Here is a 27378-nt window from a genome sequence, read left to right on the forward strand (position 1 = left end):
CTTTAGAATTCTTCAGTTATCTGGGGATAGATACGGCATTATAATAGTAAGCAAAGCTAAACCCTTTAATGATGCAAAATATAATTCAAACTTTTTTCTTTGACAGCAGAAATAATATTCAGATATCATTTGATACCCGAGGCTCCCCTCCTCAGGTGAATCCAAGTTTAGCGGCCTAATGCTGACCAATCAGATCAGCACAAATCTATGTGAATTTCTTAGACTGATCTCCAGTGTTTAGCCACAACCAATCAACATAATCTGTGACATCACTTAGGAAGATCTCGGCTAATGGCACAAGGTTAGTATAAACTGAGAGTTAGTTTAGGGTTATGGAGGGCTTAGGGATAGTAAAGTTGGAGTTAGGGATGGATTAGGGTTAAGAGTGGGTTTGGTTTGGGGATCTTAGGGCTCGTTGTTGTTTAGAATTTGTTGGGATGTATGGTTAGAGATTGCTTGGGATTCAGGAGGGACTTTGAGTTAAGGGATATTTGCTTTCAAGAGGTTGTGAACTATACATTTTTTATTCTCATACAGATAATGTGACTGAGAGTGATGGGAGCTACAGTCCACATTCCTTTATTGCAACTGATATGCATTTATTGTAACAGTTTCACTTTATGAGCTACTACAGGGCCCTGAAATATGAATAGACCCAACATCAATTTGTGAGTTTTTTTGTTGTTGTTTTTTTAAAGGATCACTATAGGGTCAGGAACACAAACATGTATTCCTGACCCTATAGTGTTTAACCCACCATTTAGGTGGCTTGCCCCCTCTTAGCCCCCCCTATAAAAGTTTAAAACTCACCTTAGTTCCAGCTCCGCCAGCAGCTCTGCCGGCTGGCTCCGCCCCCCTTTGTGACATCATCAAAACGGACGATTTTTTAGACAATTGAAAGCATTGGATTGGCTAAAATCGTCACGGGGGCGGGGCCAAATGCCGTTTTGGCAAATAAGGACCTCCTCATAGAGATTCATTGAATTAATGCATGTCAATGAAGAAAATTCAGTGTCTCCATGCAGAGCGTGGGGACGCTGAACATCAGTGCTGCTTTTTCAGCAGCACTGACCCAGGAAGCACCTCCAGTGGCAATCCAAGGAGTGTCCACTTAGAGGCGTATTTTCTGAAAAGGCAGTGTTTACATGAAAAAAGCCTGAAGGAAACTATTATACTCACCAGAACAACTACATTAAGCTGACTTTTTCAAATATACTGGATTCTAACAGGGACAGGTCTAGAACCTGAACCCTAGAGGCTGAACTGAGATTATGTCTCAAATGTTTAAAAAGTGGGCATATACATACCCAAAACCACATATACACTTCTAAATATGCATAAAATTACGAACACTACATTCAAACAAACACCCACACCTAGACAGACACTGGGACATATGCAATGCAGAGACAGATACATAGATGAATACACAGAACATGACGTCAGGCATTTGGAGACTTAGTGGATGTGGTAACTCATCAGCTCCTGTTGCAAGCCAGACTTTACATGGCTTCGTGGAGGACACCATTGGCCTAGTGCTCTCTCCTTGACCGGCCATTTGTTTCTAATTTGGTTGTGTAACTTCTCAAAACATGGTAAATGTTTTCAGTGTGGAGAAAAATTAAAACCAAAGTCAAGAATAACATCAAGCAGAAAGATTGATGGTACGGGTAATGGTGTTCTGCTAAGTTTGTGAACAGAAGAAAAATCTACATCAAATGAATATTTGGTGTGACTACCCTTTGCCTTTAAAACAGTATTCATTCTTCTACCGGTAGGTACAATTGTACAAAGTCAGAGACTTTGTAGGAATATAGTCACATGCATGATTAAACAATTATACCAAACAAGTGCAGTAAAAAAATTGATTGAGGAACAGCCAAACTCTGCTAACAGGTTGGGGTTGCTGAAGACAGTTAATGTCTTCACCATGACAAGACATGCACAGCAACAATCCAAAACTTCTTATGCCACATCAGCAAGGTCTCTCCAAGCCAGAAGTTTTGGGACATCTTCAGTAGCTAGTAGAAACTTAATATCTATTGCTAAAGGGCAATCTGCCCAAATAATAATAATAATAATAAAAAAAAACACCGTTTACTACATATACCCCAATAAAAACATGCACACATTTAATTATGCATTTTTTCATTGGTGTATATCTAAGAACAGCTTCAGCAAGCTAAGGTGGTTTAGGGGTCTGGAGTGTCCTTTTAAAATGGTTTGACTAAACCCCTACTGATGGATCTGGCTTCTTAATTACTGAGTTTTGTTTTATGCCCACTGCTATTCTTCACATTTTTGGTGAATTGTTCTTTACATTCTGTTAATCTCTGTATGCCAAAAGCAATTTTATAAGGAACTCGAGCACAATTTTGTACAATTGTCTTTATTGTTTAGTTTATGGATATTGTTCACACTGTTTTCACAGCAACATAATAAAATATAACATATCAATTACAAAAATAATAAAAAAAATCTTATTTGGAAAATCACTTTTTTTTGTGATAAACAAATAAAATGAAAACAAAAAACAAAACAAAGAGAAATCAAGTTAACTATTATTTGCAGGCTTAAAAGCACCTTTAACTTGTTCATGTGCAAATAATATTTCCATCATGTATCTTAACACATTTTCTCAAATGAGGAAAATATTTCATATTCTAGATGGGCTTCTGGTGCTGTAGACTTTTTAAATCAAATCCTTTGCACATAATTGCCTGGGAATAACCCTTCCTTTCCATTAAGTCTCCCTTTCCACCATCCTGTTGGATCTGAAATTGAATAAATATTGTTAAAAACAAGACAATACCAAACATTGTGCCTGTCTCTTGGTCCCACACCATTCTATTCCCCACCCATGCTGTGATCTAATACTTCACAGTAACATTTTCTTAAAAAATACATTCACATGGTATGACATCACAGAGAGGTCACGTCAATAATCCTGTACATGTACATCTCAGTGTCAGCTTTCACTATAGGTGGGTTCACACAGTTAAAATTGTGCTAGTTTATGTTATAAATGTTTTTTTACATTTTCTCCTCAAGGTTACATTAACACAATGGGGACTATGGGAAATGTAGTTAATTATTAGCCTCACTAATTCCTTGCAATCTCAACCCACCTTCCAGTAAAATATCAATGACTTCGTTAACATTGAAACTAAGCTCATCCACGTCTTGTCCAATGTACTGGTAGATTGCTCTGCAGCGAGGTCCCACTGGCTTTGGCTGGGGTTTTGGACGTCCTACACCAGGTGGTGGCCTCTGTCCCACACTCTTCCTCCTTTGTATGCTGTTAAGAGAAATAAACAGTGAAGGATGTATAACGACACAATATCAATGCTTGTAGACATATGTATACTTACAACCACAAACTTGTATATTAAACCTACATGACTAAGGCCTTTAGGCCAAAATGTTGTAACTTTTTTGTCCTTTTTGATCTCCAATAAGTATATTTTTTTGCCTTCACCCTATGTTGTGACGTCTGTGGACCTTTATTTTTAGTTGTATATTAAAACTATATATTAATGGTGAAATTACACATATTGATGTCACCATTGCCTCTCTTAGTAAGCAGACACCTTGTATATCTCTAGAGAACTGGAACAAATTGTCTCAAAATGTTGTATCTTTCTAATAATGTTATTGTTAAACAACACAAATATACATTTGAGTTTATGATGGTCAGAGCTGTATTTCATATTCTTTGTATTTGTTGCAATGCATTAGCTTTGCTCTCCCAACGTTAAAAGGGTAATCCAGACATAGATCCTGTGCTCACTCTGCCTAGAGGTGTATCAGCTACACCTTACTGACAAGGCCGGAAGAAGGCCGAAATTATTGTCTCGGGTTGCTGTATCTCTTGTGCAGAGAGAACATGCCGGCGTTTTGGTTCTGGAATGCCCTTATGGGTGGGATCAGTCTGATATGCTTCGGAATATGTTCTCTCTGTAATGGTACAAGTGAGCAAAAACTATTTTGAGATCTGAGCGGGGATTTACTGAGGGGCAAGCTACTAAGTTTCTCTAAGCTTTTGTCCTTTCTCAGAGGTTTCATATTCTTTGTTTTTAATAAGGTACAAGACTGCCATTATTAATGATCAGTGCTGCAGCATTACTCAGAAGGAAAGTAGGATTGACTGTTAGAATTACAGAAACTAGAATCACAGTATACAGGCACAGGATGCACAGTAAATGCAGGCAGATAATACGCAATGCGCAACTCAGGCAATTACATAGATAACTAGTTATAGAAAGCTCTGTTGCCACTCGTAAAGAATTTAAAATGTGTTTGAGGGTGTATGATACATTACAAAATGGATCATACAGCAAGGGGATAAATAAACAAATGACAGCATATTCAGGATAAAATAAGTCAAGGGGGTTTCAGACTGTGTGAGTCTTTCTGCCATGGACTTGGTGCATCAGTCTATGTGAGTGCCTACTTATCGTGTCTCTGTGTGAGTCTTTGCTCAATCATGTTAGTCTGTCTTTGTCTGCAACTTTGCATGGAGATGCTGAACTTTCCTCATAGAGGTGCATTAATTCAATGCATCTCTATTAGGAAGTGCTGATTGGCCAAATCTGCTCTTGGCCCTGTCCCATCCCACCTTCTTGACGATTTCGGCCAATCCAATGCTTTTCCTCTGGGAAAGCATTGGATTGGCTGAAATCCTAAATTCTGAAGATGTCAGCAAAGAGGAAGATTGCAAGCAGGGCTAGCGCAGGCAGACCTGCGCGGCGCTGGAAAAAAAGGTAAGTTTTCTTCACTTTTACGGGTGTTAAGGGGGGGCAAGCTACCTAAATGGTTGTTTTAACATTATAGGGTCAGGAATACACGTTTATGTTCCTGACCCTATGGTGAACCTTTTAGGTAAAATGAGACACTGTAAATATACTGGCCTAAGATAAGTCACAATCCCGCTTTGATTGGAAGATTTCAGTGTTTTAAATTGGAACGTTTGAATGGTTAACAAAGTCAGTCTTCATACTTGTCAACATAAGCTCTGTATCAATATGGCAGGATGTTCTACACCTTTAGGTTTGTTTATTCTCCTCAGTGAACAATTAATGTTGTGGCCCAACATCACATGCCCATTAACTCCACCTGTTAGGGATTCTTTTAATGCGAAACAATGTTCTATGCAAACTGGATAGAGCAGATCGCTAAGCATTAAGGACAAAATTTGGATAAATTCAGGATCGACAGATTCAAAACCCTGTTTAATTCATAGTTTGATCAGTGAATGTGCATGTATTCTGTAAACATCATATTCATTTTTATTTTCTATATTGATTATATAGAAGCTTTAAGCAATTTAAGGATTATATAATATGTTCATACCCAGCTACTCCTTGGTCTGGTACGTTGAGGAATTCCATGTTGTGGTCTGAAGGTGCCCGGTTCCTCCTGGGCGCAGGATTCCTAGGGATAGCAGCAGAAGGTGGAGCTCTGCCTTGCTTTTTAGCCTGGGTGTAAGTGGGATTCCTGGATTTGGTTGTGGAGTAATTAGGTGCTCCATTTCTGTAGGCGTCTACAAATGATGTAGAGTAGTGTAGTAAATATGAAGGAAAAGATGTGGGATGAATATGCTGTGTTTTGGTAAATATGCTTACCTGATGGAGGTGCAGGAGCTGGTCGATTTGGGGGAGGTCTGTGCATGTGTTTTTGTTGAACCTCTTTTCTGGTAGGTTCTGTGGAGGAAAAAGATGGCAATGATAATGTGTACTTTAGGTACTCAAGTTCTCACACCCAATGTGTCACTCAGTTATCATGTGTTCACTTAATAAAATCAGTGACAGAGAAAAAACATGCATTAGTAGCACATGCATTAGTATACACTATTTTGCTTTTTATTTTCCTAAATGTTCTCTCAGTGCATACCCTTTACTGGCTCGGTTTGCATGGTAGCAAGGCTTGACTTTATCAGTGTTCAATGCATTAAGGACCATTAGATGGAGAAAGGCAATATTGTGCCCTACCTTAAGAATAATTTTTAGCATAGGCTGAAGACAATAACTAATAGTTGAATGTAACAACTAGATAAAACTGCCTGGTGAATTGGTATTTAGACAGTAGCGTTAAAGGAATACTCCAGTCAACATAACAACTTCATCAAAATCAAGTTGTTATGGTGCCAGGAGGCCCCCAGGCACTTTCTCACATGAAGGAGTTAAACCATTCTCAAAATCACAAAGGTTGCCATGTTCTTTTGATGAAGTTGTTATGGTGACTACAGTGTTCCTTATGTCCTTGTTCTCTTTAATAGAGGTATATTTGGAGATTGGTGTAAACTCTTATTTTAAGCTGGTCTTTGGAACTTCTAATGTGCTTTGAGTAGGATATAATAAGTCCAAGTTTAACTTCTAAGTTACTGTAGATTGGGTTTAGGGTTTTTATGTGAATACCCAATGGAATAACTCAGTCAAACTCAAGGTTCAGTGAAGTAATTACATTAGCTTCTTTTTATTTAATAGATTTATCAGTCTTTTCCTTTATGCAGTCTTACTAGATTTTGCCCTTACTTGAATTTTTAGGTAGTCCGTCACCAATGCTGATGAGCAATGTCTTCCCTCCTAGTTTTAGCTGGGCAATATCACCCTGCCCTCTTGTAATTTGTAATGCCCGAGTTCCGCCACCTCCCCAGCCTTCTTTCTTCACCCGGAGCTGTAGTCTAATAAAATAGTAAAAGAGTAAGGCACTCAACAGACTAAATATGTTTATTATATACATCCAATTCTCTGACTGTCATTTTCCAGATAAATGCAGTTACATACCTCACATGGTTAAACCATACGTAAAATACACCATTTAAATAAAGAGACAATTTACAATATGGACCTAGGTACAAAAATAGTTTACAGCAGCCAATAATAACTAATAACATACCACACGACTGCGTACAAGATGCAAAGAAAACGCAAATAAAAAAAAAAAATATGGTCATTTCTGTATTATTCCTGCACTGATCAACAATCAGACTCAGAATACTCACTCTGCACTCTTACCGTGTTTCCCCCCAAAAATAAGACAACCCCCGAAAATAAGCCCTAGCTTATTTTCGAGGGATGCTCCTAATACAAGCCCTACCCCGAAAATAAGCCTATTCGTTCGCTAATCTATGTTCGGGGTAGTTTCCCTGAACATAGATATGCAAGATTCCATTTGCAAGTAAACTAATGTATGGTCTGGGAAGCTTCCATGAACATAGATTTGCAGGATTGCATGCCCTAGTGAACTGGTCTATGTCCGTGGGAATTCCCCTGAACATAGACCTGCTTTCTAGCACACATTTTTCCCTGAAATAACACCTCCCCTGAAAATAAGTCCTAGTGCGTTATTCGGGGGGAAAATTAATATAAGACCTGGTCTTATTTTCGGGGAAAGATGGTAGAATACACACTTCATTTCCCCGTTGCAGTAACTTACGTGTCAGCAAAGTGCAGAGACAGTGTACTCTTCGTAATTTCTTCGTAGCGTTTGCATATTAGACTAAGAAGTTCTGTTTTAAATATTGACTCCAGAAGAGTATCGTGCTCTGACTCGTGCAAGATAAAGAAGTCGTCCTGGTGGGTGCTGTGTAAAGATAAAACGAGAGCAGGTTGGAAGAGGACAGACCTGATACTTCATCAACGTTGTATTTTACAGGGAAACTGTCATCGCTGTGGAAATCACAGCACTCAATAAAAATGTAAAAACGACCCATTTCGTGTGTTAATCTTTTCTCAAGTGATGCTCAATTGTCTTTTAAACATATATTAAAGTTTAAAAACCGAAATCACAATCCAGTTTAAACTTTTCACAGCAGGGCAAATGCTGCCTCTGGAGGCCCTGATCTGTGTTCCAGTGTTAATTTTGGCAGCAAATTTCTATTTAGTTTTAGTCATAGTCTTTTGACTAAAAATCCATTTTAGTTTTAGTCGTATTTTAGTCATCTGAATTGTTTTAGTTTTAGTTTAATCTCAAAAAGTTTAGTCGACTTAAATTTGACTAACATTGTTAGTCAACAAAATGAACACTGCTGTGTACTCTATAATGCTTTTTAATCTGTACTTATAGTCAACTATGATGTCAGTCAGCTTTACGAGCCACTAACTGAGTACGGGAAACCATTAATAAGAAGTAGTAGATTCCTTCGGGTATCATCAACTTTGCACTTCATTTTGGTTTGTGTTACCAAAAATATGTCTTAGCTCACCTGAGTGAAATACTTTGCACAGACTGAATCTCGACCTTCTTTTTTAATACTTCTTTGATCTGACCCTTCTCCGGTCCTTTCTTCATTTTCTCACGCCCAATTAAATAAATGTATTTGGGACTGAGTACAAGATCCCTCTTTATGACCTGTTTGATTAGTAAAGGATTCTTTTAATTAAAACACGATCATTACAAGAGCAGAAAATCATTGGTGTCTAGTAGTATATCTAAATTAAATCATTCAACATCAAATGTAATACAAATGTAGTCTTTGTTGGTTTTCAAATAAACCCTCTGCTCTTCCCTCCTCTTCTGCTACCCTTCCCTTCTCATTCTCTCTTTCTATTTAATGATTAGTACGACACTTGTTAGTCTTGTATTCATATAACACAAGACACATTTGTTGCCCAACAATGGATCAATTGGTACTGAAACCAATGTCTTAAGTTACTCTTTGCTGTTCTAATCTAATGCATTGATCTGTGTTATGCTTGCAGAAGTGTCCTGAAATGTTTCATTTCTGTCAATTCTTTTTGTTGCTTTTATCACTGTTCTTCTGACCCTTGTGTGCTCAAAAGATTTGTTCCGAAAAAAGATCGTCCAGTGTCTTTAAAATCCCCATAGTAAAGCATTAATTCAATGCTTTCTTATAGGGAAGGCCTGAAGCCATGCATGCGCATTAGAGTCCACATTGCAATGACAAGGTGGAGATGAAGCCAACGCCAATGGACCATGAAGCTGGAGTAATATGAGTGTTTAAAGGGTTTATTTAACCCTTTTAGTGCTGGGGTGGGGTCAGACGGACACTATAATGTTCGGAATATAACTTTGTATTCCTAGCAATAGTGTTCCTTGAATTCAATCAATCTATTCCTTTGATACAGTCCAGGGGAAGTGGATCCATAAACCGGACTAACCCTAATTCACTCCCTCCCACACTCTATAAACTTAAAATGTATTTATCCCGGCTTTTAACTTACAGCATCTCTGTTTTGTTTTTTTTAGCTGATAGTTAGTATTGGTTACATTTTTAACCGAATCTCACTATTTTACACAATGTATGTGACAATATATGACATGAAAATAGCAGGGTCTCATTCGGCTCAATGCAGTTTCAGTTATGCCAATAAATTACACAGTGAACAGCCGAGGTATTTTATCGGCTGAATTGAAATCAAAGTGGCCAAATTCCCTGTACCAAATATGGTGCTTAGTGAACACACATACAGCTTTATTTACCAAATTAACAATTGTTGGGAATCTAAAAATAATTGAATTGCAAAAATTGCCAAAATAATTGAATTGGAAAAATTCTCCAAGTTGACTATGCTTTCAGTTTGACTTTTTTGGTCTAAGTATTGAAACTCATTTTAAATTCACTTTAAATTCCTGGCAACTCTCGTTTAAGTGAATAACCCATGAGTGTGTGGAGGGTAAATGTCTAGAATGACATTTCAGTTGATAATGCAATTACTCATCTCTTGCACTAATCAATTTCTTACCTTGAACCTTCGGTCATATTTATTAACGGAATCAGCAAAGTCTATTCTTTCACGTTTTGTCATGAACTGACGGAGTTCCGGCTTATCCTCCATACCCAAGTAGTCTCCCACAAAGTTGCGATTAATGCTATTTCTTCTCCGTTCTTTGTACCCATACAGAATATTGGAAGCTAAAATTTTGGAATAAAATAGAATGTTATTGTTGAAAAAAACACAACAACCCCCTCTAGTGGTTTTAGTGCTGGTGTACGTTAGGTGATTTATTCTCATTTCAACTACTATCCCAGTTCCTTTTAGAAATAAAAAAAAATCAAATATGTAGCAAACAGCATGAATTTTAAATTCTACACTACAGTATAAAAAAACAAATCCACATGAAGGTAAGTAATATAATTGCTTCTTAGTAAAGTTAGAGTCACTATATCTGTACTTTGGTACTAATGGAGTTTGGTGCTCTTTAACTCCACGTGCAAGCATCAAAACTGATTACATTCAGTATCTCATGTGACACAGAATTTGAGAAACATAGAAACATAGAATGTGACGGCAGATAAGAACCATTCGGCCCATCTAGTCTGCCCAATTTTCTTAGTACTTGCATTAGGCTTTTTTATGTAGGATAGCCTTATGCCTATCCCACACATGATTAAACTCCCTCACTGTGTCAACATCTACCACTTCAGCTGGAAGCCTATTCCATGCATCCACTACCCTCTCAGTAAAGTAATACTTCCTGATATTATTTTTAAACCTTTGCCCCTCTAATTTAAGACTATGTGCTCTTGTTGAGGTAGTTTTTCTTCTTTTAAATATGGCCTCCTCCTTTACTGTGTTGATTCTCTTTATGGATTTAAATGTTTCTATCATATGCCCCCTGTCTCGTCTTTCCTCCAAGCTATACATGTTAAGATCCTTTAACCTTTCCTTGTAGGTTTTATCCTGCAATCCTTGAACCAGTTTAGTAGCCCTTCTCGGAACAACCTACCTACCTTTTTTCTTATTAAGTAAAATAAACTAAAACAAACAAACAAACAAATAAAAAAAATATACAAATAAATGTGTTATGCACAAACATCCATTAGAAGGAAATGATGTACATGGTATCCAAATGATGTACATGGTATCCCACAATGCACTAGTTTAATTTGGGGACATCTGCTTACATCATCTCCACCTTGGCAGTTTTAACTGTGCCAAACACAGCAATCAAAGTATCTAAAGGGTTATTTACTAAGGCGAGAATTGTCAAATTTAATATAAAATATCTGAATTGGAAAGATTCTATAAGTTAGATGTCCTTCCAGTTCAGTTATTTTGGTCTCAAATTTAAAATTCATTTTTAATTCCTGACAATTCTGAATTCTGAATTAGTGAATAGTCCTGTAAGTAAATTTTTTTTTACTCTTTGTTAATCCACTAAAGTGAAAATCCTCAGGAGATCAAAGTATATTCAAAATAAATTTCAATTTTAAAGGGACACTATAGTCACCAGAACAACTATAGCTCAATGCAGTTGTTCTGGTTTGTATAGTATGTCCCATGGGCATTTTAATGTAAACAATGCCTTTTCAGGGAAAAGGCAGTGTTTACATTGCTCCCTAGGGACACCTCCAGTGGAAATCATTCGGCCATTAGAGGTGCTTCCTGGGTCAGTTCTGGCGTTCAGCGTCTTCACTCTCTGCACTCTATGCATGCTCCCTACAGAGGTACATTGATTCCATGCATCTCTATGAGGAGCTGCTGTTTGGCGCAGTGCAGCGTTTTGTCACACATGCGCATTAGCCTCCCAATGCTTTAAAACAATATTGAGGGATAAAAATTAATTTGCAAGCTCTATAGCATTTTCTAAAGTCTGCCTGAATGCATTTGTAACTATTTTTGAGTGGAAAAAAAATAAAAAAAAATAACCCCCCCCCCCCTAAAAAAAAAACCTAATTAATAAAACAAACAAAATAATTACAAAACAATATTAAATATTATGTCCCCATTACCATATGTTATGTTTGCAGACAATAATGTATACATTGTCACATTTCCTTTTAATTATAGGGTAATTGGCTCCAGTTTAGCATGATACAGGACTCTTGCCTGGAGAACACCAGGGGACCTTGTTGCTCTGTTTGGCAAGTTTGGGTTTGTTCACCTGCAGTAACACGCACATAGCCACTGTTTGTTTAATAATTAATCTACTAATGCTTCATACTTATAAGGCACATAACTGTTATTTTTCTCCGTTTATTTATTTATTTTTTTCCTCTTTCCCTGTTTCTTTGATTCTCCCTTTTTCCTTTTTATATTATGTAGCCTTTGTTTCTTTAAAATGAGAGTCTATACCGAGCTCCATGTGTGGTATATTAAGCGATGGCTAACATACAACTACTCGCCTCCTTAGCAAGCATCCCTAAGCAAGAATTTCCACATAACATTGGTACCCAGAAATGTGCAGGGAAATCCCACATAGCAGACGAGGGTAGCTTGTAAGGATATCACCTGGGACCCTGCTATATGCAAAATAGAAAGCACCACAACTTTACTCTACTACCTTAAGCCTGGCAGGCCATCAACCCCCAATCACATATTAACCATGACCTTACGTGTTCCTACCATATAAGCAGGGGGATTTATGCTTGCTCCGGACAGCCTGAATATAGTCTACCCCAGCTGGCCCACTTCCATACTCAGCGAAGCATTTAAGCTGCACAGCTAACATAGTCCTAATGTGTCCCCTCGGACCATCTCGCAGGAGTACCTTCAGTTGTTAAGCACCCAGTTAGTTTCACTGGTGAAGTTTACACTCTTTACTTCTCAATATGTATTACTCAACTTATTGCCACAAACCTTATAGGACGGCTCTTTATGTTTATTTTTCTTCCGCCTAGCGCGGCACAATTAAAATCGCGGCTCAGACCAGACATACTGTACTAAAACGCATAACACTGTATAATCCAACACAAAGATTAGAGCGTATAGCTATGATCTGTAATGCAATGTCCTAGCCTGACTGTTAATCTTAATCTTAATGTGACTACTAAGTGACACATATCTGAGAATCAAAATACTACTTTTACTTGTCTCTATAAGCGTAAGTTATTATCCTGTTTATATAACTACTTTAAAAAAAAAAAAAGTGCGATGTTATTACTGCCATGTGATTAAGCGTGTTTGCGAACTTGAGCGCACCAGCTATTGTGGCTGTGCAACTCCGCCTGTTACCCTTATGCACAACCAAAAAAAAAATAAAAAAAATAGGAGAAATAAGCTGACTATAATCAGCCTACTAAGAAAAGAAAATTAGATCTATACATACACCAGATGATGTTCCACCTTTTAGTGGATTATTTGTTGAAGCCAAAATTAGGGATAACTAGAAAGGGGATTGGAAATTTCAGACCAAATTAACCAATGCCTGATATAACCAAGGATTTAATATTTTTAGATAAGCTTTTCAAATGATATAATATTTTGAAAAATGTTTTAATATTTTGATTTCTTTTTTATATATTGATATATATTTATATGTCTTATCTTGTTTAATATTTTTATATTTAAAAAAAATAATAATTTAAAAAGTTTATCCAAAAATATTAAATCATTTGAAATCAAGGCCCAAGATGGATTTTTTTTTCCCTCTCGTTTGTCTATTTTGACAAAACTTTTTGCTCGCTTGTCAATTATACACAATATTTGGTGTGGTGGCAACATTCCTAGAGCACATTGGAGTTGAAAATACCTTCTTCTCTCATCTGCTCATATTTTCTCTTAGCGATGTATCGTCTCCATGCCTTCTGAATGGTTCTAGCAAAGGTGTCAAACTTCCTTTCTCTCATTTCCTCCAGTAAGAAAAGCTGAATAAGAAGGATATAATTGTATGATGGTAACATACTCGAATGGACCTTGAAATTCATTAAAGGGATACTCTAGACCCCTAAAGCACTTTAACTTGCTGAAAAACTTTATGTGTGAAATCGTTTTTTCATTTTGCAAAAAGTGCAAATTTCAATACAAATTGGCACTTTTATATATTAACCTGATTACACCCCATGGCTCTCAAGCAGAAAACCTTTTACTTCCTGGTTTGTTAAGCTCAGTGGAACTAAACTCAGTATGCAGCAATTACTCAGAGCACATGCCTTGCAAAGAGTTCTCATTGAGCTGCATTGGGAAGTTTGTGATTGGACAGCCACGGAACGTCTGGGTGGGGCATGAAGGGGAGGGTTTGCCCTGGCAACAGACAAAAGACCTGCAGATTTTTGGATATAACCACAATGATAAAATGCACAATAAAATGCATGCATGTTTTGGGGTATATCTACTAAACAGTGATTTTTATTTATTTCGTAATTGGGTAGTGGATTATCCCTTTAAATGTAACATCTCCTCTCTCTTTGACAATCAACCACTAACACGATATATACAGACATTTGTACTCAAATATACAGTTTTGGTTGTTTTCTCCTCTCCCCCTTTTTGAGATCTATTTATGTTTTAAGGTATACCTCTCAACATGTGGAGGATCAGAGTATCGACATTTTATTTCGAATATTTAGAAAATCCACTAGGACTTTGTATTACATTATAATCCCTACAGTTTATCATATAAAATTAAAACATTAAAAGAACTAATAACTAGGTGATTAATTAAGATCACTTTAATGTTACCTTTTTCCTAATGGTCCCTTGATCTATTATGATGATCTTTGTACAATACAACACACTCCGGTATTTCTGGGAGTCATAGAACTTTATGATTGATCATTTACCCATCAAGTATTTATGCTTTATGCATCTTTTCCAATATATGGAAAATTCGAATACCGGGACCCTAATTAACATCTACAAAGAAGTTAGTCTATCGGCAATATTCTGCCGATAATTTTTTCAGTATTAATTCTTTATTTCAAACACATAATTATGCATTAAGACTCTGCATTATACAAAAAAAAACCTTATAGTCTACTATAAAGGGTTAAAACCCTAAAAGGACTAACATCTAGGGTTCATTCCGATTACTTTAACGCCACATCTTCCCTATTGGTTCCTTGAACTATGACGTTTTTTGAACTTACCCTATTGGTTCCTTGAACTATGACGTTTTTTGAACTTACCCTATTGGTTCCTTGAACTATGACGTTTTTTGAACTTACCTATCAGAACGATCAACTGTCCTTTAAAACTCCGGTTACTCCCCACACATCGGTTCCCCTCTGACGAGGGGTGTTGGGCTAAACGCACGAGTCAGGGGCACTCGGGGGTCCTGAGCTACTAGACCAATTCTGACCATAATTTCTCTATCTTTGTAGACCATATTTAGCTCGGCTCCCGAGCACTTAGAAACTACTATGGCTTATTCTAGACACTATGGGCGGCATTTACGATTTGTAGCGATTTTGTTCTTTCAATATGTTGAACAATCAGCAAGCTCATAACTGTCCCCATAGCCATTATCATTTATTTTTCTACACAGAGATTACTTTGCAGCACTTAACTGTTTATTAATGTTAAACAGCGCACTCTAGATACTTTTTTATAAGGGTAGTCAGAGTGTATTTTGTTGCTATAAAACTGTTGCACTGTGTTTGATAACGGACATTTCACAATGCAACATTGAGACTTTTTCGAAATGACTGATACATTAGCAGCTATTGAACTGTAACCACTGTGGATTGCAAAAATTTGGTTTTGCAAACTCATCTGGGAATAGGTTTCTGAAAACTTTAGAACAGAACCTCCCATGTTTGGAAATACAGTTATTTTCTTAAAACTCTTATTATGGCTACTTAACCTTTGGATTCTAGCATTCATAGTACTATATATTTGACTTTTCAAGTCCTTATTTATGGTTATTTAGGCACTCAGGACTAGCATTCATAGTACTGTATTTAAAACGTTTTGGACTTATTCAACCTTTTAAGTCCTTACTTATGGCTATTTAACCACTTAATACTTAGACTATGACTGCATAATTATTATTTTTAGGACTCCCTCAATTTTTGGAAGTCCTCATTCAAGGTTACTTAACCCTTTGAGAACTGATATCATAGGATTAATACATTGGTGCATTTATATATTGATGAATATTAGACGAAATACATTATAGCAATTTGATATAACCTTTTTTATTTATTATTATTTTCTCATCACGATTTATTAATAATATCATTAAAAGTTAAATTTTATTAAATAGAACACTCATTTTTCGCTGTTTATCACTTTTGTACACGGGTTACCCCCTTTAAGAGTGTTCTTTTGGCTTCTTCTTTCTCTCTCTTTTTTCACAATGATAAAATGCACAATAAAATGCATGCATGTTTTGGGGTATATCTACTAAACAGTGATTTTTATTTATTTCGTAATTGGGTAGTGGATTATCCCTTTAAATGTAACAAATAGATGCATTAACACTATATATCAGAAACATGTGCAAAGTTTGCAAATAAAATGACCCAATTGGCATCACATAAAATGCAGCTTCGAGCCTTTGAAAATGTCAATTCTAAACAGAAACAACAGTGGTTTCAGAAACCTACCGATTCTGGATTCTTGACAAACACTTTTGTTCTTCCCATCTGATACTGATCTGCATCCATATTCACTGACCTCAAGAGGTGCTGTACCCCCTGACGCTCATCTCCCCTCCACCGTGGCCATGTTTCTTGAGTGAGGATAGCATATCTGGAATCAAAATTGTACAAATAATATCATTATGCTAGGTATTGTGAATAAGTACCTTAAAAAGTTGCTCCAAGGACCATGACCACTTCAGTCAAGGTGCCTCCGTTCTGCCAATGAGCTCCTCTCAGCCTATTTTCCCATATATTCCTCCCTTGGCAGCAAGGGGGAGTTATGTCAGCAGAGGAGGATTGGTACCCGAGAGAATAACAGAGGTACGTTTACATGTTTGTTTTTTTGAGGGGTGGAGCAGGATAAGAAGGTTTACTCTAACCAAAACCATTGTTTTCCTAAAATACTGTTTTTTGGTTAGCGTAACCTTGTAATGTATACAACAAGTCTACCACACACTCCATCATCCAGCACGTGTGCTCTTTGTATTTGTATACCTTTGCATGAATTTATTGAACACTCTACGATAAGCAAAGCCAGCTCTGCGCACACGGATATTTTCCTTCAGGCCCAGATATTCCACTTGATGTTTGACTCTGGAATTCAAAGAAATTATATAGGATTTACATCAGATGTAACCAGGATAAATAGTGAGATATTCACATGGTAACATCTCTTTCCCCCTGACCTGCTTTCCTCCCAGTCTTTCGGCCTCTTAGTCTCATTGGGTTTTATGCATCGGATGTAGTGAGGAGTACATTTCATGAGAGTGTTGACAAGGTCATTGGCTTGTTTCTACAGCATCAATAAGGGAAAATTAAGAAAATTAATGGCGTGGTCATCAAAAGCACCTTTTGGGAACTATTATTTACATTCGTTATGCTATTTTGTTTTGTTAATTTTAGAGAAACACAGAAGTCAAGAACCACTCAGGTGCACATAAGATTTGAATTAATTAAATAATTAATTAATTTAAAATTAAACAACTTGCAGGTTGTAATGTTTTTAAATAATTGGAGGAATTAATTTCACATAATTTGTATTTACTTGTAGAAAATTACTTATCTACTAATAACAGAATCTGAGAGCATAGGACCAAAAAAGGTCCATTAGTCAACTCACCTTAATTTTGGAGCTTACTGTGGTTGGACGACTTTTCTTGTCGGAATCCAGTTTTTCCGGGAAAAGGCTTTGAATGAACTGACTAGACAGAGATAGAACATATTATTCAGAACATTAAACAGATACTGAAAATAAAGAGAACTAAAGCTGTACATTAAGGATTGAAGCATGGTTCTTCAAAATCATTGTCTTTAGCTTTTTAATCTTTTAGGACTTGGCATGCCTAATATATTGTGCTGCTTGTTCTCCAGACCTTGTGTGTATATCAATATTAATGACCACTTGGTTCTCAGTTTATGGATGTACCGTAACTGGCTAAAGCACCTTGTCTTACACATCAATTCAGTTAGACGTGCAAGAATAAAAAATGGCATTGTTAAACTACTAGTCCTAAAAAAAAACCCTGAAAATAAATGAATGGCAGATAATTGAAGAAGAATGCTTAGGTGTAAGCTTTCAAATGTGAATCATAAAGGACTTTGATGAATGAAAGAAATATATTATGTACATGAACTCTAGCTTACTATTCACTGCTCTGCATCAGTTCTATAAGGTCATTAAACAGAACATCTCGATTCCTTTCACAGAAGCCTTCCACATCGTAAGAGACCTGATTGAAGGCAAGAGAGAAAGAGAGATGAAAATAACACAACTAATTCCACATGTCAACTCACAAATCAAATCATATACTAACACTGTCCTTCAATTTAAACCCAACATCCACCCATTACATTACTCTACCTTAACTAATAGAACCTCATAAACATGTTGACTCCATCTCTTATACACTTTAACTCTAGAATATTATGTAATGCAAATAATTCTCTCTTTTTTTAACCTTACACACGCTGTTCCGTATGTTATTGACTGAATTGGAAAACGTTTCCCCAGGAAGACCTTCTTAACATATCTCTAATTTTGTATCTCAAGTATGGGGGGAGGTCGTGTACCTTCCCAGCATAGTGGTGTATAACAAAACCAGAGTTCCAGTTGTTGAAATGTTCGTGGGTTCCCACAGCGGCCTGAAGCTTCTGTAATAGGGTCTGATCAGCTCCCCCACCTGTGGCATGCATGGTGGCACATACGTCATCCAGCACACTCATGATACCTGGTGGATTCTGGAAGAACATTCAATAAAAATTCATCCTGATTAATATTGGTAAATGAAGCTTAACACAGATATTCATGTATTTAAGATGGTTACGATGAGCCCACATAGAAGCTAAGGGTCCTATCATGCTATGCCTGTTTATTTTAGCTCTTTCTTTCTTTCCCTCTCTCTTTCTTTCTTTCTTTCTTTCTTTCTCTCTTTCTCTCTCTTTCTTTATTCCCCCCCTCTCTTTCTTTCTTGACCCCCCCTTTATTTCTCCCCCATTTCTCTCTCTCTCTCTCTCTCTCTCTCTCTCTCTATATATATATATATATATTATATATATATATATATATATATAATGAAATATTTGAGACTGAATATTATATCATATTTAAAAAAAATAGTTAAATAATTTAAAATTATCATTAAAGATTTGTACAATAGATGCCGGAGTGTCACAGATTGGTAGTTCCCTGGGATTTAGACTTTTAATGCTGTCACTTATTGAAATGATGCCACTGAAGCGAAACAAGCTTATGCTGGCCATTGTGCTTCATTTATTACAAAAACTGTCTTTGAGTGACACTAATTGTAGCTTAAGGCTTTGTATCCATTAACCTTTGCCCCCTTTAGGCATTACTGTGTGCATTTTATACTCACCAGTTTGTTCTCAATCAGGTCACACACCACCTTGTTATTGAAATACTCAATGGAAGTCCACTTTATACCTTCAGACACATACTCTTCCTGTGAAAATATAACAAAGATTAGTGTGGAATCATTAAACATGTAAACTATTACACAATATCTTTTGCAACTAAATGGAATTTTGTACAATAGGCACAACGTAAAGAGCAGATATCACGACCTGAGCTCTAAAAAATGTTGTTTTTAAATGTTATCAAAAAATCCAGCTTAAAGGACCACTCTAGGCACCCAGACCACTTCAGCTTAATTAAGTGGTCTGGGTGCCAGGTCCAGCTAGGGTTAACCCATTTTTTTATAAACATAGCAGTTTCAGAGAAACTGCTATGTTTATAAATGGGTTAAGCCTTCCCCCAAATCCTCTAGTGGCTGTCTCATTGACAGCCACTAGAGGCGCTTGCGTGATTCTCACTGTGAAAATCACAGTGAGAGCACGCAAGCGTCTATAGGAAAGCATTGTAAATGCTTTCCTATGTGACCGGCTGAATGCGCGCGCAGCTCTTGCCGCGCGTGCGCATTCAGCCGACGGGGCGGAACGGAGGAGGATCGGAGGCAGAGAGCTCCCCGCCCAGCGCTGGAAAAAGGTAAGTTTTACCCCTTTTCCCCTTTCCAGAGCCGGGCGGGAGGGGGACCCTGAGGGTGGGGGCACCCTCAGGGCACTATAGTGCCAGGAAAACGAGTATGTTTTCCTGGCACTATAGTGGTCCTTTAATTGTGTAAATTATTACTATTCTGCAAGTGAGTATAATGGTAAATAAAAATGTAGATTATGTTATTCCAGGATTAACAAATAGTAAACTCCAAAATGATCCATTATGATTACTACACAAAAAAGTTTCTATAATTATAATATCAACTTATTCGGCCAAGAAGTGTACATTTAGCTTTCACTAGGTTTCACGGACGTACTAGAATACTACTGTATTTGTAGTTAGGGATGTGCACTAAAATACTCCAGGATTGGTGGAGTGGTAATGTAAGAAAAAAAAAGAGCTGTATGTTGCCCCATCGACCAGTTGGCTGTCATCCTATATGTCCTACAACTGATACTCACAATTGCTCACGTATAGTATGTGGACATAGACAGCTTTAAAAGGCCTTTCGCAAATAGGCGAGAATTTTCCTTTAGATAACTCATCTCCTTTGCAGCAATATAAGAAACCATGCCCATCAGTGGACCTACCGTATGTAAATATATAGAACCCATAGGCATCAGTGAATGAGAATGCTTTTTCTAAGAGTATTGTGGCATTTGAGAGGAACATGAAAAGTACCATCTGGAAGATGCTGCAAGACTTTCATAGAAGTCATGATTAATGAATTGATTTAATCTGGCATCATGTGAGTTATAGATGCTCCCAGGCAACATGATTCTTCTACCTCTTTAACCCCTTAAGGACACATGACTTGTGTGACATGTCATGATTCCCTTTTATTCCAGAAGTTTGGTCCTTAAGGGGGTTAAAGGATGTGGAGTCTATAGCGGTCTGAAAAATATATAAGGTTGCACCATGGAGACACTATCTTTTGTGATGTAGATCTACTCTCCAACAACTGGTCAACCATTCGAGCCTGGTGTAGGTTCTGACCCATGTGAGCTACATGCTTATACAGATACATATAAAGGTAATGTTATTGCATGCTTAGTATTTTTTTTATATTTGATTTTATTTCTGAATTCTGGAAGAAAGACTCATGCACAAATACGGTTATTAATAACGGCATTTATATAGTGCCAGCTTATTCCGCAGTGCTTTATAAAACGATAAAGAGAGAAATTTAACAATAACTGAGATAATTACAAAATGTTACCGGAACAATAGGTTTATGAGGACCCTGCTCAAAAGAGCATACAGTCTAGAAGTTAAATTGTAACTTATTTTAAAATGATCTACATCTAAAATATATATATAGTCAGTTGTAATCAGATCTGTCAGCAAGACCCTGTCCGACATCTTAATTGCTTGAACAGAACCCTTAATGCTCCGTACATCTGCTACCAATGTAGGCCAATGTGCCTTAACAATTCCTTTGTACAAGCCTCATTAAATCCTAGAACCAACAGTCCCAGGGTCACAATCGGGCACGTCACCTGCTCAGCCTTTAATGTTAGTTCGATGAATATCTGCTGAAGTTTCTCGTTAACAAAATTGATGCAAAATTGTTCAAATCCATTTTTCTGGGTGAAAAAAAAAATATGAAGCATTTAAATAAAAAAAACAAAACAAAAACAAAACTTTTCTTATACAAATGAAAGAAGGTAAGGTTTGATACATTGACTGTTCCTTTTATTTACTGACATTAACGACAGAAAAACAGAAAATAAACACGTACGCCTAAAAGTCTGCAAACATTGTTTTTTAGCGCATGAAATGCGTAGAGGGCCCTTGAGTTAAATGGATAAATGTGTGTGCATGTATATATGTATTAAGAAACGTTACAGTAAAAATGTGGCAAGCTGTTTCATGTCAGTACAATCGTGTAGAGTGATACTCCAGTCATTACTTGATGCATTCCAACTTTTGCATTGTCAAGTGAACAACTCTAAACTCAGCTGTCTCATTCTAAGGGCATTATGTAGCATTGATGAATGTAAAAATATCCTATTGTTGAAATAACACGTGTTATAGTGGAATCATTAATCCAGTTATACTGACAATACTGAGAGGACAACTATTTCTAGGTTAAAGTTAACGTTTTGTAGTTACAGTTTTTAATGTTAATGATTAAGGTACAGACTTTAATCAAGGGAAGGCATAATAACTGGCGAAATAATGTTGGGCTATGTGCTTATATATGCATCAAAACTATAAACTATGCATCAAACATGCTGAACACACTCAGTTTCGATTTTTTTCAGTTACAAAATGCTCTGTGGACAGGACAATTTTTGTGAAGAAGCTTGGGCCTCCCGGGATCTATGAAATATTTTATGTCCATAAAGTCTGATTAGATGCTTGTTCCTGTGACGTCAGAACATTTTCCAATAAAAGGGGTACACCCATGGAAACACCTTCAAAAAGGGTGTGTGTACTGGATATCAAGTAAGAGGGAACTCTTCTGACTGATCGGTTTCAAAAGGTTGTCTGGTGAGCATCAAATAAAAAATTTGGAGAACCTATCTAATAGGACGGATTTTAATAATTCAATTTCCTGTCCTAAACATCCAAGCGGTGGCGGTTACCCTATTGTGATGCTGCCATGCATTAGCCAGGAGATAGATGATAGATACTATATATTTATATTAATTGTGAAAAGTTAAGTTTATCTATCAAGGACTTATTCAATAGGTAGAAAATAAGGCTCATCGTTGAGCTGTCATACCAAACCAATCTGCTTTTTGTTGTTTTTGTATGAAGAACAAAGTAACGCACCTGGAAAATTTCAAATCCATATATATCTAGAACCCCAATGCTGTACTCTTCATGTGGTTTTTGCATTGCTCTGTTAATTGCCTAGGGAACAAACAAAATAGAAAATTTGGGGTACAAAAGGTCCAAGTGGGATACGTCATGTGTTGTAGATTAGAAAGGTCATGCAGAAGTGTTGAACAGAAATGGGTATATTAGAGTTGGTTTCAAAATACACTTACAAAAATCAGGAATATTTTATTTCATTATATAGAAATCTATGTAGAAGGGATTAGTGTTACAAAAACATCTCCCCAAAACATTTGATAGGTCCTTTGTTGGTAGTTTCAACAAATGCTCAAACCTCAATAAATTCTCAAATGGTCTTCCCATAAAAAAACATTGGTAGCAGGCATTCCTTCATAATGCATAGTTAAAGGAATGTCCAGATAACTTCTGAAGTAGCTTCCAACCTATTACTGAAACATCACTATAATAACTTCAAATCTGATCTTTCTGTTCTGATCTTTCTCTCCATATAACAATAATTCATTACAATACAAAACAGTAGGGTGCCCCAAGGAGTGAATTAATACTCAATTATGCAACCAAAGTAAAACTAATAAAATAATTATATATATATATATATATATATATATATATATATATATATATGCTTTATCCCAGGGCTAGAAGGATCCTGTAGCCAGCAAACAGGTCTAAAGACGCTGTCACTGGGATCCCAACAAATCCACACAGGACACCCACTCCTAACTCCCTGGCGCACCCTACTGTCTTGTATTGTTGTTTGTCCTCATTGGGAGGAAGAAGAGAGACAGAGATTAAAAATGTAAACAAAAAAATTATTGTAGACAAAAACAAAGAGTGGAATAGCGCTAAGTCAGAAGAAGGGGAGGCAGCACACCTAGATGGGTTACTCTCTCCTGAGAACCCAATGAGGACAAACAACAATACAAGACAGTAGGGTGCGCCAGGGAGTTAGGAGTGGGTGTCCTGTGTGGATTTGTTGGGATCCCAGTGACAGAGTCTTTAGACCTGTTTGCTGGCTACAGGATCCTTCTAGCCCTGGGATAAAGCAAGAGAGCTAGGCCTGAGAGCTGCAAGTGTCTTTATAAAGACAAGAGATATAACATTGCAGGCGGATGTGGATAATAGCCTAATTTATATATATATATATATATATATATATATATATATATATATATATATATATATATATATGATTTTATATTATTTTATTAGTTTTACTTTGGTTGCATAATTGAGTATTAATTCACTCATTGGGTTCTCAGGAGAGAGTAACCCATCTAGGTGTGCTGCCTCCCCTTCTTCTGACTTAGCGCTATTCCACTCTTTGTTTTTGTCTACAATAATTTTTTTGTTTACATTTTTAATCTCTGTCTCTCTTCTTCCTCTCATATCTTATACCTAACGTCACCAGTTGTGGCTCTTGTCATTTGTTTCTTTACTTGTTTCACTCATACTGAATAGCTGTTCACTTGTTACCTGTGTTATCCTTGATTAAGTAAGGCCCTTATCATTGTCACAATAATTCACTATGAGGCAGGGGCGGATCCAGAACCTAATCTCAGAAGGGGCACTGGTAGATTATTAAAAGGAACAATCCAGGCACAGTAACCACTACAGCTCTCTGTAGTGGTTATGGTGCCTGGAGTGCCATGGTGCCCTCCCAGAATAAGTAGTCAAACCATTTTAGAAAAGTTTGACAACTTAACAGGTGTTTGCCAGGATAGGGGCATTATTAGCTGGATATAAGCACTGCCTCACCCTGGGAACTTTGTCAGTTCATTGACTCTGGTTCTGCTGTTTGGTTCCTGTTATTGTATCCTGATCCAGTGTTCTCCAAACTGATTCCGGCTTCCGACCTTGGCTTATATCTTCATTTATCCTGACCTCTGGCTTCCCCTGACTTTGACTTTCCACGACTACTCTTCTGCTTGTCCTTGCCTGTCCTGCACAGCCCCCGTGCACAGACTCACAGGCCAGGTGAACTCTTACCTGGTCACCTTGGTCTGTGTTTATTTGCAAGGGTGAGCGTATATCTCTGCATACTGGACTCTACATCAGGTAAGATCCCTGACAGGGGTGCAGTGTGTGTGTGTGTGAGGTGTGTGTGTGTGAGGTGTGCAGTGTCTGTGTCCGAGGTGTGCAGTGTCTGTGTGGGGGGTACAGTGTCTGTGTAGGGGGTACAGTGTCTGTGTAGGGGGTACAGTGTCTTTGTAGGGGGTACAGTGTCTGTGTAGGGGGTACAGTGTGTGTGGTACAGTGTGTGTGGTACAGTGTGTGTGCGGGGGTACAGTGTGCATGGGCTACTGTGTGTGATAGGGGTACAGTGTGTGGGGTGGGAAATTTGTGGCGGGGCAGTGTGTGAATGTGAAAGTTTTTGTGTGTGTGGGGGCAGGGGGAAGACAAAAAAAATATATATATATTTTTTTTTTTTATAGAAAATTAATAATCTTTAGATCCCCCCTCCCTTCTTACCTTTGCCAGAGAGGGGGGATCTTTTTCAATCCCTGGTGGTCTGTTGGAGAAGCCTTGGCGGTCCTACAGTTCACTCTCGCGAGATCCGGAGCGTTGCCACAGTAACAGCGGCAAAGCTCCGTGCTCGCGAGAGGAGGACCCAGAGAAACTGCAGGCTGAGCTTCCGGGTCCTCTCACTTTCCCCTGCTGACTGTCAGCAATGTGCCTGTGAGCCGGAGTGGAGATCCCCTCAGGTCTGTGAAGGCACATAGCTGGGCCAGCGCTTGGATAGCACCGGCCCTGCAGGGGAGAGCAACGGCTCTCTGGTGGAGCAATTGCCCCATTGTCCCTACCCCCCTGGATCCACCACTGCTAGGAGGTCTAACAACCTAATGTACATTACTTTATTCTTTAAAATTAAATTAAAATAAAATCTGTTTTACTGTTTTGTAATAAAGCGCACACAGTACAATCATAGGGTTTACTCATTAAACAATAAAATTTAGCAAATTAAAATCCTAATGGCAAAACATCACTATTATAGCCTAATTTGTTACAATTTGGACTATAGTTAATAAAGAATATTTTTTTAATACAATATAAATCATAGGGTTAGGTGGGTATATGCTCTTTAATTTCCTTCTGTGGGATTTTCATTAAACTGACTCAATAGGCACCCAGACCACTTCATGGAGATTAAGTAGCAGTGCCCCTGGCCCCTTAACCCTGTCTAAGAGAAACTGCAATATTTACATTTCAGGGTCAAGACTTCCTCTAGTGGTCTAGACTGCCTCTATCTTTCAGATAGCCACTAGAGGCGTGTCCTCGATTCACACAGAGTTTACCTCAGTGAAACGACGCTCCACGTTCTCACGCTTTACATGAGAATGTCCAGCGTCTTGATAATCCCCAAAGGAAAGCATTAATGAGCGTCCGCCACACAGGTGCATTAGATTCCTCCATCACAATGACGGCGCAGGAGGAGGAGCCCCATCCAGCCCCAAGGGACCTCCACATTATAATCAGTTAAGGGGGGCCGCAGAGGCAGAGGGACACTACAGTGTTAGTAATACCGTTTTTTACAGTACAGTATTACTAACACTATCGTGTTCATTTAAGTCTATTTTGTTATCTTCACACTTCAAGGTAAGTGCACACAGAGAAGTCTCCAATAGTTATAGTGTATTACTATTTATTAAACTTCAGATAGTTTAAACACCAAAAATGTTACCAACATAAGTAAGTTCAGTATTAAAGCTAAGCAAAAGCTGTTTGAATGATGGATTTTGATAGAGAATTCCCTCTGTGTAGTTGAGATCAACAGGTTATCGGTTTGAGAGCAGTAGTGAGAGATTTCCTATACAATATTGCAGGTACTTGCCTAGGGCACCATTATTAAACAAACCATGGTCAAATGTTTAAAGGACCACTATAGGCACCCAGACTACTTCAGCTCAATGAATTGGTCTGGGTGCCGGGTCCCCCTAGTGTTAACCCTGCAGCAGAAAACATAGCAGTTTCAGAGGGTTAATCCAGCCTCTAGTGGCTGTCTCCTCTTCGGAGCTGACGTCTGCAGAAGGAGGAGCCTTCAGCCCAGCGGGAGGGGGGCTCCAAGGGAGGGGGGACCTTATAACCCTATAGTGCCAGCAAAACTAGTTTGTTTTCCTGGCACTATAGTGTTCCTTTAACATATGCATAAAACAACCAGTCATTAACATACGTCAGCATCTTAGTTTGCGTACCTCGACAAGGTAATCAAAGACCCTTGCATAGAGGGCTTTGGAGAGAGCATCTCGTGTGTAAGTGGCCTGCTCCACATTTAGTGTGACAGTAATGGATTCAGAACGTCCCCCCCACTTGCTGTCCATCTTACGACTTGTGATCTTGTCATTGAGGCGGTCCTGGTTTATGCCCAGCAGGTAGGCAGGAAAGGCCAAGTCTGAAAAAAGACACAGAGAATTGTATCAATGTTACAACATAACTATTGTACCCTTCACACTGCAACCCCTTTCTTTCGTCTAATCGCAAAGTTTATTGCATCTGGTTAATTTTATAACAAACTATGTAACTGTGTAACTTGTTTTAAGCTTTAAATGGACACTGTAGGCACCCAGACCACTTCAGCTAATTGAGTTGTCTGGATGCTGTGACCCTGTTTCACTTAGTGCTGCAATATAAAACATTGCAGTTCCGGAGAACTGCAATGTTTACATTCAGCTCTAAGTCTGCCCTCAGTGGCTGTCTACCTCTAGAGAGCTTCCGGAATCCAAACGGACTTTTGGTCCGTTATCTGAAGCTGGACACCTTCACAGGCCTCCAGTGTCAGATTTTTTCCATA

At 37.8% G+C, this 27378-nt stretch overlaps 1 protein-coding gene across 2 annotated transcripts in view; it reads right to left on the reverse strand.

Moving 5' to 3' along the window:
* Positions 1-2625: 2625 nt before the first annotated feature.
* The window catches only part of MYO1F (myosin IF), a 57099-nt gene continuing 32346 nt past the window's right edge, over positions 2626-27378 (reverse strand). For both annotated transcript variants that reach the window (XM_063455864.1, XM_063455865.1), the window contains exons 9-27: positions 26783-26979; positions 22563-22643; positions 21281-21367; positions 19144-19230; positions 18341-18508; positions 17915-18000; positions 17391-17472; positions 16957-17063; positions 16766-16864; positions 16235-16379; positions 13438-13552; positions 9708-9877; positions 8207-8352; positions 7438-7584; positions 6534-6682; positions 5625-5702; positions 5353-5542; positions 3129-3298; positions 2626-2774 (exon numbers count right to left, since the gene is read on the reverse strand). In XM_063455864.1, coding sequence (XP_063311934.1) covers positions 2698-2774; positions 3129-3298; positions 5353-5542; positions 5625-5702; positions 6534-6682; positions 7438-7584; positions 8207-8352; positions 9708-9877; positions 13438-13552; positions 16235-16379; positions 16766-16864; positions 16957-17063; positions 17391-17472; positions 17915-18000; positions 18341-18508; positions 19144-19230; positions 21281-21367; positions 22563-22643; positions 26783-26979 — 2381 coding nt within the window. In that variant the 3' untranslated portion in view covers positions 2626-2697. The remainder of the gene's footprint in view (positions 2775-3128; positions 3299-5352; positions 5543-5624; positions 5703-6533; positions 6683-7437; positions 7585-8206; positions 8353-9707; positions 9878-13437; positions 13553-16234; positions 16380-16765; positions 16865-16956; positions 17064-17390; positions 17473-17914; positions 18001-18340; positions 18509-19143; positions 19231-21280; positions 21368-22562; positions 22644-26782; positions 26980-27378) is intronic.

Source organism: Pelobates fuscus, chromosome 5 (assembly GCF_036172605.1).
Source record: "Pelobates fuscus isolate aPelFus1 chromosome 5, aPelFus1.pri, whole genome shotgun sequence".
Lineage (NCBI taxonomy): Eukaryota > Metazoa > Chordata > Amphibia > Anura > Pelobatidae > Pelobates > Pelobates fuscus.